At 40.8% G+C, this 12,278-nt stretch overlaps 1 protein-coding gene across 1 annotated transcript in view; it reads right to left on the bottom strand.

The window, feature by feature from the left end:
- Positions 1-12,076, bottom strand: part of plcb3 (phospholipase C, beta 3 (phosphatidylinositol-specific)) — a 43,777-nt gene extending 31,701 nt beyond the window's left edge. Inside the window, exon 1 of the mRNA XM_020610142.1 lies at positions 11,339-12,076. Within this exon, the coding sequence (XP_020465798.1) occupies positions 11,339-11,437 (99 nt within the window). The 5' untranslated portion in view covers positions 11,438-12,076. The remainder of the gene's footprint in view (positions 1-11,338) is intronic.
- Between the last annotated feature and the right edge of the window lie 202 nt (positions 12,077-12,278).

A 12,278-nucleotide genomic window follows, 5' to 3' on the forward strand; every position in this document is an offset into this window, starting at 1 on the left:
AGAAATCCATATTTTAAATTATAATTTGCCACAGTGTTTATATATGTAAATAGAAGCTCTTTTGAATGCATGTAAATGTATCTTCTTGTTACCTTACAAAAGCACATTGAGAGCCTCTGTACCAAAGAATATACTAGAATAATCAGACTTTATTGATCCCCGGTGGGAAATTCACAAGCTACCCAGCAATGTGTAAAGTACTTCAAAGTGTAAGCCTATAAGGTAGTTAACATACTGTAAGCTCCACCATTACCAGCTGCAACATTAAATGTGATGCAAGGAATAACAGACCAATAATATGCTATACATTAATGTGAACTATGTCATTCTGCACAATGAGTATTTGCACTTTAAGTACTTTATCTTCATACTTTTACTTAAGTAATAATTTAAATGCAGGACTTTTACTTGTAACAGAGAATAAAATTGATGAGGTATCATCAAATCAATGTGCTGCTGTATTTTTCTCAATATAATACAGGACACAGGTGAGTTACAAATCACTATTTTCAGTTTTGATTTTACATACTGTTCCAACTTTTTCTGATTTGGGGTTGTATTGGAATGAATGGGATTATAGACAGAAAAACAGGAATAATGCTTGTTGTGTAGATGTCGTGTAACAGATGTTTTGATGCTAGAAACCAAAGAGTTCTGGCCATTGTGAAGATCTCACTCAGGCGCAGCATAACGATTACACGGGAACCCGCATCAATGTGTCACTAGCAGCATCATTATGGGGTCATATGCAAGATTCCATGAGTGCACACACAGCTACTGGCTCTGTAATTAAAGTGGTGAGCAGTCATACTTGGGTCCAGCAGAAATCCTGCGAAACAGCAATGATGAAGCACATGGTTATTAGTGACAGATGACTCATATACACGTTGTCATGAGCATCATTGTTGGCATCGACCCAAAGAAAACCTTCCCGCCAACATACTATCAGAGGAAATAGGTTTACAAGAACGCTCACCACTGACCACATACATAAAGCATTTTTTAATGCAGGGTAGAAGAAATACAGTGGTTACCAAATGATTTGAACAAAGTCAATGTATAAATGGTCAGAGTTTCATGTTTACCACATAATGTACAAGCATGGTATGAAAAGTTTGTTGAACAACCATCCAACAGTGAAGTTATGCATAACAAACAATCATAGTACACATTACCTGAAGCAAATAAATTTCACAGTGACCTCAGTGAAATTTTATAGGACTCCTTAATGGGTGATTTAATAATACTCAGAATAATTGCCTCATAAATTTTGGGACAGTTAATCAGCTCTAATAAAATTGTTATTTAAAACTGTTATAAAACATGCACAGAAAACCAATTAAAAATAAAAATACATTTGGGGAAACAAAGCTAATTGTTTTACTGATACGCTAATCAAAATTTGTCTAAGACAGACAATGAATACTTTGTATTTAGTTTTATAACATAGTTAAAATTTCAGTCTTAGCCAGATTTTTGTTTAATGAAATTACATTTCATTTATTATTTGACGTTAAGTGCATCAGAGTGAAGAGATTTATGTCTATGTTAAACACAAAGGTACAGCTAGCAGACAGCTAGCAAAGCTTAGCATAAAGACTGAAAACAGGGAGGAATGTTAGCCTGCTTCTGCTCACAGTTAAAATTTACTTACCAGCACCTCTAAACCTCGCTTAACACATTTAGAGTCCTTGGTTTAATCTATACACAAAAACAACAACTTGTGGTTTTGGAAGTCAAAGCTACAAAAGCCAAGAAACAGTCTGGCCTATAACTTCAACTTGTGATACCAACGCCATACCTCAACTTGTTGTTTTTGTTTTTCTCGTCAGTTTATGTTCAGCTTAAACAAACATGATGTGTTTATTAGTAAGCTTTAGAGGTGCTGGTAGGTGGCTTTTTAACCTCTGGACAGACCCACACTAGCTGCGTCCCTCTGCTTAATGCTAAGCTAAAGAGATCTCATGCCAAGTTTCTCATTTTGCTAGCTCCTGGCAAATAAGCAAAAAATATATTAAACATTTGCTTAAACATGTCTATTTTAATGGGAAATGTAATTTTTTTACAGAGGTTTAGGCTAAACATACCTTGAGTTTAGGCTCCAAAGTTGGCTAGGAGGAGGTAGATGTTCAGATTAGGAGAAGGACAGAAGGAAGAGAGTTAGTTACAGAAATGATAAGAGAGGGGTTAGAAGAAGGTTTAGAGGTTGAAAAAGAAATTAAAAGGGCCAGGAATAAAATCAAAGCCTTGTGTCCAACCACAGCACGAAACCTTAAAAAAGAGACTACTTTGATGCACGACATGTCCCCGTGAAGCACCAAACAGAAAGTTACCAGGACTTGTTGCTAAACTTTCAAACCCATCAAATGTGCAGCTGACTGTGCACTAACCTGTGTTTTCTCACAGGAAACACTGGAAAACTCCAATTTCATGCTGCGATTGTCATCTTGATAAAAGAAAAGGCCAGTCTTTTTCTATAAACAGTATTTTCAACACTCCCATTCAGAGACTAAAGCAGTGAATTGCCTTTACTCGGGGTTAATGTCTGTCAGTCAGCCATTGATTTTTACAGAATCTGAAGTAAGCAAGAATTAACAGCGCATGTGTGAGACCTCCGTGAAAGCACGAGGAGCTAGTGGCCCGTAAACAAAGCACAGAGATGTTCACTGTTGGTTTTAGTGTGTATCCAGTATTGTTGAAATTTTTATTAATAACATATAAAATGACCAACCTTATCCTTTAAGGCTCTGACCTGATGTCAGATGTTTACAGTTGATGATTCAGCGCTTCATATGTCAGCGCTGAGCCGTTCTTTAGCTTGCAGTGAAGCCTGACCTTGCAAACTTGTAGCCATAAAGCTTGTTTACCATTTGTGTGCTAGGTTTGATTCTCCAAGACAACACAATCGAACACAACACAAACTGCAAACAGTCTAGATGTTGCCACTTCCAAAGCACTAAAATCTAAAGCATTTCCATCCTTTTCAGCGGAGACAGCTGTGTTTTCTATTAAATACATAAACACCAAAATATTTGCAAATCAAAATGCCTGTGTTGGTTGATGCAAACAAATGAGCCATCTGTTTAAAATTGTAAGTAATCTTTGTTGTAAATGATCAACATCTACAAAAAGCATGGGCCACATGCTCCGTGGGCAAATGTGACTTTAATTCATTTTAGAGCATGCGCAACTTCACTTAAAAAGAAGTTAAACAGATTTAAGGTTTTTTCAAACTATTTTCCATTAATCTTCACTACCTTTAATTAAAAAAATATGATGGTTGGAAGTGGAACCTTATGGACACATCACATGAATTTTTTAGTTGGTTCATTGTCCATCACCTTTGCTAAGTAACGTTAAAATATTCTCTTACCACAAACAATAGTCATTTGTTAAGTAGAACTGAGTAACATGCACGCACACAGTGTAAAACTACAGCACGATTGCTACATGCAATCACTATAGTCAAAAAGAGAAATAGCATGAGGGAAAGAAGAACATCAAGGGAAGGGGGTCATGCTCAGCAGGCACGATCCGAGGAAATACAAATATGACCTTGGACTCTGTTAACTGGGATACTGAATACATTATCAGTCTGAGTGTGACAAAGCAAGACACCTCTTTGTTAATGTATATATTGCAGGGTTATAAACAGCATGGTCACCATAGTATTTAGGTCCTAATCACATTTTAATCTTAGTCTTAACCTGACCCTAACCTCATCCTAACCCAAAACCATGTTGCCACCCTAAAATTCAGCGATGTCCTTGTGGGGACTAGCTTCTGGTCCCCGCAAGGATGGCCGAGTCCCCACAGTGTGAGCGTGTGAACAGGTTTCAGTCCTCATGATGCAAATAATACAAAGACACACACACACACACACACACACACACACACACACACACACACGCTATTGCCATCAGATATATTTGCATGTTGTGCCTGCTGAGTTTTACATAGTTGCCAGTTGCTTTCTAGAGCTGCCTTTAACCGTGACACACAGCTGTCTGCTATACTCAAATCTGTCTGGCTTTCCCTTCTGTTTCAGAACTCATTTTTTGTCTTTTGCGCAGTTATTTTTGATAATTGATTAGTCATTTAGACCAAGCAAAAATTCTTGCTGGTTCCAGCATCTCAAGTGAGAGGACTGGCTGATTTTCCGTGCTCTATAATCACTGTCAGTTTGACTTGTCAGTTGTTGGTTAGACAAAATCAGTAACTACTCTGAAAAGGTGTGTTTCATAGCACAAAGGCTCAACCTGAAAATAAGTGTTAGATCCCAAACCAGGAAATCACACACACACACACACACACACACACACACAAACACCTTGTTTATCATAAACATGCACCCTATGGTGTGTTTTCTATGCAAGAGTGGGTGGTACATCTATAATTGGACCTCATCACACTCCCTAATTAGCCACCATATTTAGAAACCTTCTGAAGTCTCACCTCTTCCTCCCTTTCTTTTCTTTCTTTCATGTCTCTTTCTGTCAATCATTGCTTCAGTTCGCTCTTTCCAGCACTTTGATTCCTTTCTCACTCCCTAATTGATTAAATACCACATCTCTTTCTCCAGACCTCCTCCAGATGCCCTGACCCTCCGACAAACACCATCATTACTATAATGTCATACACACACACACACACACAGTAGATGGACCGCCCTCGGAAGCTGAGGTCTTACATGGATAAACACCAGCTAATGAACCCCTCTTGAAAATCACAATCTGTGAGGACATACATATGCAGAAAGACAACTGCCACAACATACTGTCCTCACCACAAACAATATGTATGTGGTATATAATGTCAGTGGGGAGGAGAGCCATTAGTGACACACTCATAAAAACGGCTGCTCCAAGTGCAACTTTGGGCAGCCATACTGTGTGTGTGTGTGGGGGGGTGGGTGTGTGTTTGTGTTCAGTCTCAGCTTACAGGAATGGTGCAGGAAACAACTGTGCATTTACTATGAGTGTGTTAGAGCTGCTGCTTTGGCAACAAGGTAAAAGGTAAAAGTTTATGACAGTAGGTAACCTTTGGACTTCAGAGAAGGGAGACAGGTGGCCGAGCAGGTCGAAAAACACGAGTATCGTTTGATAAATTTGTATATTCAAATAGCTTTACATACATTAGATGCAAATATATCCAGTATTTGAAGCCACTCTGGGAGTCTAACATCTTGGTTAGTGTAATTTACTTGTTTTAACTTCAGTACATTCTGTGTGTCCTATTCTTATCCTGCTCTCAGGTGTTGCACCATTTAATTTCTCCGCAGAGATTATTTAACTTTCACATCTGTACCTGTATCAAAGACTGCACTCCAACTTAAGCCAAAACACAAAGGGACAGAAGTAAATTTGAAATGAAACAAAGAAAGCCTGAGAGCAAAATCGTTCCCAGTGACCAAAAGTAGCTGTTAATCTTTCTGTCTGGGGTGCCTGTGGCTCAAGGGTACAGCAGGTCGACCTCTGATTGCAGGGTTAGCGGTTTAATCCCTGTTCTCCCCAGTCCACATGTTGAAGTGTCCTTGGGCAAAACACTGAACCCCAGGTTGCACCTGATGGCCAGGCCAGTGCCTTGCATGCATCGATGTATGAGTGTGTGTGTGTGTGTGTGTGTGTGTGTGTGAACAAGTGGACTCTAGAAAGTGCTTTGTCCAGGTATAGTAAAAAAGTGCTATAGAAGTGCAGTCCATTTATCTGAATAAACCCTTTAAAACACTTTGATGAACTAAAAATACACTGTGACAAAGCGCAAAACAAGGATGAATGAATGCCCACACATCAGCTAACTAAGCTCAATCCCATGTCAAAGAACAACTAACAGTTTTACTCTAATGAAGACATGCTTTTTGTCAAAACATTAGTTGCTGCTGGGCTAAAGAAAAGATTTTACTCTAAGCCCCTGTCAGGAATGGTACCCATGATGAGTCTGTGGGCTACATGTATCCATGTACTAGTTGCTTTTTTAGCAACCAGCCATAGAGCTACTGTGTGCGAAACTCCTAACAATGCTTTGTTTCAAACATGGCAGGACCTAGCTGGGTACAACCACAGCATTCACACCTGATATCCAACATCGTGCTAGGAAGACACACCGTTATTCCTCCACATGGAAGATAAGCAGTACTCTGATTCCCACGTTGGCCCAATTTCCAGCCATTCTGAGTTAGTTCACGCTGCTAAACCGGATCTTCTTGGTCAACTTTGTACTAGCTAGTGAGGTTAGGTTCTTTTAATATTTGTGCCCAAATTTCACTGCCTGCTGGAAATAGCTACTAAGAGAGAGAGAGAGAGAGGGCGAGAGAGGTGATCAAGCTAGTGAATGAGGAGAGGGAGCAGTGTTGCCTAGAGCAAAGAAGTGAAACAGACAAAATGTTGGATTGTTGTCATCATGACTGTGCCTTTACCAGCAATTTGACCACAGCAGTTCAGACACGGAGCCAGTAAGAATGTAGACAACTATTTGACCAGGTCGTACCATGTAAAATTGCCGGTAATACATTGCCGGCTAGGCTGCATGACTTGGGGCTTTGTTCAGACATGACACCTGGTTGTGAAAAAGCCGGCAAATAATTGGCTTGGGGTGCATGTCTGGCTTTACAGTAGCTGAAAACAAAGCTATTCTTCTCAAAATTTGTTGATTTTCACAGGAATGAAACAAGAGGCAGGCGAATGCATAGTGACAAGTCTATCAAACCTTTTTAGGCCTTAAATATAGATAATTTATAACAAGACATTTAAGCGGCACTTTGAACATGCATCAGGAATGAAGAGCCTTAACCTCAGCAGTGTTAGTCACCAGACTAGACTGAAGACCAGATAGAAAGGAGGAGACAAAGAAGAAGACAGAGAGGAAGCAGAACTAAGTTGAGGAGAAAACAAAACAAAAAAAAGACAACAAGCAGGCAGGGACAAATTGGAAGAGAGAGTGATGGAAAGATGACAAAAGAATGAATGGGGGAGAGATCCCATGCAAAACACAGAGACATCATGAGGCTACATGGAGGAGTACAGATGGACCAGTCCAGATGTCAGTCCCACACTTCACATGTGGCTGTGGTTGACCTTCCACCTCTCTCCTCTCCATCTCCTTCCGTCTATCCATCTACCTCGTCTCTCACCACTCTGTTGAGATGTCAGCAGTGTTTCTCAGCCTGGTGTCAAACTTTCACACAAGCTTACGTTTCCTCCTCTTGTTTTCCCACATCTCCTAAACATCCTTCACTTCACTCTGATAATGACAGTTTGTGGCTTGTTGCTTCCGTACATCAATATGATGATTAACCAAGACATCCACTTTCGGAAAACACTGGCTCACATGAGCAATTAGCATGAAATCGGAATCCGTTGTGCTTTTCTGAAAGCTCGTGATGGCATAGTACCTCTGGTTACAAAAGAGATCTGTCTTTGAGAAGAGAAATATTTTCTTTATATCTTGGCTGCCACAGTGCAGATGTAAAATGCGTTCCAAGCTCTATGACATCATCTTGCCTCCTGTTAGGACTTTCAACACATATATCCAAAGTAGCACTACTGTAACAGCAGTGAATGCTGACACATGAACAGCGCAGAATTTGTACACTCTGATAAAACACATCTTATTTATTTAAGGAGAGCACTAATCGCACACAGCTGCAAAAACTGACCTTTTTTTTTTATCAGCATCATAAAAAAAAATTCCAAATGACTGTTTGCCAAGAACCAAGTAAAGCCAAGGAAGGCAGAAAAAAAAAAAAAGAAAATGAGCTGCTTAGCAAGGCCAGAGATGCAGGGGAAGAAAGCATAGAGGACAAAAAAGGGTGAAACTGATGTGTTTTGTTTTTTTTTAATTGGTTGTCTAGGAGGAATTTTATTAACTGAATTCTACTTGGAATTTGTCTAAACTGAATTGTGGCCAGGCTGCAGAGGGCAGAGCAGCAGCAGCAAGAGGCAAAGGCATGGAGCGACACAAAAGAAAAAATGGTTTGGCTTCGGAGCCTTACAACAAGCTTGAACAGGAAGTCATTCAATGTGAAACACACATCCAGAACAAAACAGCCTCACACACACACACACACACGAGCCTACACGTGTACACAGGCCAAAACACAGAAGAAAGGGGGTCAATTTGGATTCCATTCGTCCTCCACCCCCGTACATGAGTCAGTGTGTCTTTCTTGTGTGGACAAACTTTAGGTCACTGTCATTGTTGTGAGGGTATTTTGTGCCAGTCATCACAACTTCAAACAGCTATATGAAGGTTAAGACTGTTAGGCTTAAGGGTTGAAACAGGTTTAGAGGGCTAGAAAATGTATCATGTCAGTGTGTCTTCACATCTACAGAAAGACAAGTGTGTGTATATATTTGCAGGCATCACTTGATGGACCTATAGTAGAATACCACAGGGGCAATGACAATCAGAAGTTTTGCAGTGACAGCAAAAGATTTTCCATAGGACTTGGCAGCGAGAGCTCAGTGATACAAGAGTGAATGAATGAAGACTAAGAATGTTAAATATGAAGGGATGATAGGAAACATTTGGTGGGAGGACAGAGAGACATGGGGGAAAGGGTCAAAAGAGGGGTTTTCATGTAAACAAACTGCACTGGCCTGAGGCACTTCCTGGTGTTTGTGCATGTCCTAAATCTTTTTTCACTTTGCTAAGTTCTGTATGGAATGCACCAACTTTTCAGACCCCTTAACCTCTCCTAGGGCAAACTTTGAATAAATAAAATAAAATAAAATAAAATAAAATAGGTATTTGTCACTCCTATGAGTCCACACTCATTGATGCATAATGACAAAGTGAAAACATGTTTTTATCATTATTATTATTCTTATAGAGCTTGATTTGAGTCTACCTGTAGCAAACTGAATTGATTTGACAGAGTTTAGAAAGACACACCTGTATACACACAGTCCCAAGAAAAAGTAATGGCACTGTTTGCAATTTGCTGGTTTTCTGCATAGACTGGTCATGAAATATGATGTGATCTTCAATAAAGTCACAGATATCAACTAAAACAGTATTTCTAAGCTGATAAAATATAAACAGTCATAATCTTTCATGTCTTTATTGAACACACTCATTTAACATAAAAAGTGATGGTGGGAAAAATCATGGCAAGAGTGTTTTAATAACTGGTTGAACCACTTTTGGCAGCAGTAACCTCAGGCAAACATTTCCTGTAGCTGTGGATTAGACCTGCACAACATTCAGGAGGAATTTTGGTCCATTCTTCTAAACAGAACTGCTTCAGCTCAGCTATATAGAATTCACACTGCATGTCATGGCAATAAACGAAGTCACGAAGTCCAATGAACTTTCTTTAATCTTCCAAGATAAAACTGTGATGAGGCATAGAGCAGGGCAAGGGTATAAAACCATTTCTAAAGCTTTGAGTGCTCACATGAGCATGGTGACCTCTATAACTGTGAAATGGAATAAGTTTGGAACCACTAGCCACTGACCATCTGGCCAAAGTGAGTAATGGGGAAGGGCCTTGATCAAGGAGGCGACCAACAACCCAAAAGTCACTCCAGTAGAGCTTCATAAGTCCTCTGCAGAGATAAAAATCGGTTGGAAGGATGGCTATCTCAGCAGGACTCCTTAAAGGTCCTTAAAAGGAACTGGCTCCAAAGTAACATGGGGTGAGACTGGGGTGACATGTTTTACTACTAATCACATAAATTAAATGTTTCAGAACTACCTTGATGTACAGAGAAAATACTCACTCCCTGAGTCCAGATGACAGCAGCTTACCAACTTAGACAGGCTTTGTCAGTTAACCACAATTCATCTTTTTTAGGTTTAATTTGAGAAATATATGCACCAGCTGTTTGGAGGTTGAATTTGATTTTGTGATACTGATGTCTTTGGCATCTGATCCTCAGCACAATCTTTCTTTTAATAAAAAGAAAACACTTTAACAATTAATTTAATTAGCTCTGTAGCTACATTACAAGTAGGCATTTGTTTGTTTCTCCCATATCCCTCCTCCCACAAACTTTGATCTCTCTCCCCCCTTATCCACCCATATTTAATTTTTTGATTCTACAGAGAAATGGCAAATGGGAAAAGGAAATGAAAGATAGACAAGGAAAAAGCATGCACATGTTTTTGAGTGTTCACACACTTAATCGCCATCTAACCATTTCCTGGGAATTCCCTTTGAGAGAGACAGACAGAGTTAGTGTGTGTGTGAGAGAGAAAAAAGACATCAAAAGGACATGGTATTCACTGTTTGCGTGACAAGACCCTTCTTTGGAGGCCAAACACACACATGCACACAGACATATCACATCATTACTACAATGTGTGTGGGGCTCTGTTGTTGTTTTCCTTTCAAACACTCATATTGTCCATTTTTCTTTTGGCCCTTATAGCAGCAGTTTGCATGTGTATGTGTGCATATCAATAGCACACCTGACCTCATACCTGCACAGCACACTTATTTATCATGTTTTATTGGAACTTACAGACCTTTTCCTGCAATATTTTGACGATTCACACATGTAAACACACGCTCACACACACACATCTGGTGTGCAATTGCAATCATAAATCTAAGACAGGGATTCCAAATGGAAGACAGAGGCCTAGAGTTAGTCTGTCAGCCACTCTGTTAATCATTGATGGCCTTTCAGAGACACGGACACACACACACACCTGCTCTCTCTATAAAGAACATTGCAGAACGGCCCTGCACTCTGTCTCACAAACGCCCAACAAATATACACACCCAATTATTATGGTCGCTGACATGTGAATGCCAGGGTTGCCAGACAAGCGGAAGAAAAGCAGAGCAGGACAAATAATTAAAGTCTTTGCGTTGACGTGATTTAGAGAGACAACACCCAAACTGACATGTTAGTTAAGTAAAAACAAATAAATCAAGGTGAGACCAAGTGTGTGTCTGTGGCTCAAAGCTCCTGATTCTCACTCAGGTGTTTGCTCCTCTATATAATCCGCATGGAAAAGTAAGACAAGCGCAGAAGGACAGAGGAAAGGGGGTGTGAGAGGGCGTCTGAAGTGAACCATAAGAAAACCGGTTTGACAAGAAGTCACCACAACACACACATCCAAACACTGCCTGCTGGCAACCACGGGGGATTTTTTTTTTACTAACACAAAGGAGCAAATACAGCAGGTTTCTGTGTTCAGGAGGACGAGTGTGTCCATACACCTGCACACTATGTCTGTATTCCACCAATTAACAGTGGGCCTACGGTCACAGGCAGGCTGACATGTCCTTTAGTCAGATCGGAGCACTTCTTGATCAAGAAACAACAACCTGATTCAGCTCACTGTAAAACGTAGTAAGTGTGCTGAAGGCAGGTTTCATTCTCACCTCGTCCCATTTGATGAATTTGCCCCCCCTCATGAGCGCTTGGTGGACGGACACGGGTTTGAGCTGCAGCGCGTGGACTCCTGGCTTGGCCCCGGCCATGGCGAGGTACTCCCCTCCCGGGTGCCAACGCCTAAACCCCGGCTACGGCGAACAGGACTCCTCGGAAAGAACAACGCGCTCCTCCTTCCTCCACTTCCACCGCGGAGCTCCTTTTCCGGGGAGAAAGTTAATTGAAGGACCCGGGGAGCTGAGGTTTTCAGACACCGACTTTGAATCCAGCGAACATCTCCGAGAGTTTGAAGAACATGAGGAGTAAAATCCACAGAGAGAAAGGACTTGGCAGTTTCAGTGCGCGCTGTCTTGTCCACGTCCACGCGACGCGGTGGCGCGCCTATAATTCCCCTTCTAATTACAGAATTTAATTCATATAATCTGATTGTTCGTGCAGAATCCTTTAATTGCGCACTTGTGCCCACGGAGAGATCCTTTCTTTCCTTCTTCCCATCTGGCCGACCTCTCCTCCTCTCGCTCCTCTACCAACTTTCTCTGCTTCCTCCCTCTCTTGTCGCCTCCGACGCGTTTCTTCTTTTCTCCTCCTCTTCTGCCCCCTGCATGTTTTCTAGTTGAAAAAACAAGAGAGACGTTTCCGAGAGGGAACTGTGGGAGAGAAGGGCAGCTACAGATAACGCTGAGTGAATGAGAAATAGGTGGAGGGAGGGAGTCAGAGTTTTTGTAAAAGGGTTGTGTTAGAATTGAGCTCCTCTGTCTTCTCAAATTTACGGTAGGCGTATGCGTATGACAAGCACCACGAACATGACAGCCTACTATGTCTGCTTTATTGTTCTGAAATAAGATAATTTGTCCCTATAGGCCAGGTGACAACCCTACTAAAAGTTATGATTCTACTGGTTTACAACTTTTTGATTTACTTAATCACTAC

Source organism: Monopterus albus, unplaced genomic scaffold (assembly GCF_001952655.1).
Source record: "Monopterus albus unplaced genomic scaffold, M_albus_1.0 scaffold104.1, whole genome shotgun sequence".
In the NCBI taxonomy this organism is placed as follows: domain Eukaryota; kingdom Metazoa; phylum Chordata; class Actinopteri; order Synbranchiformes; family Synbranchidae; genus Monopterus; species Monopterus albus.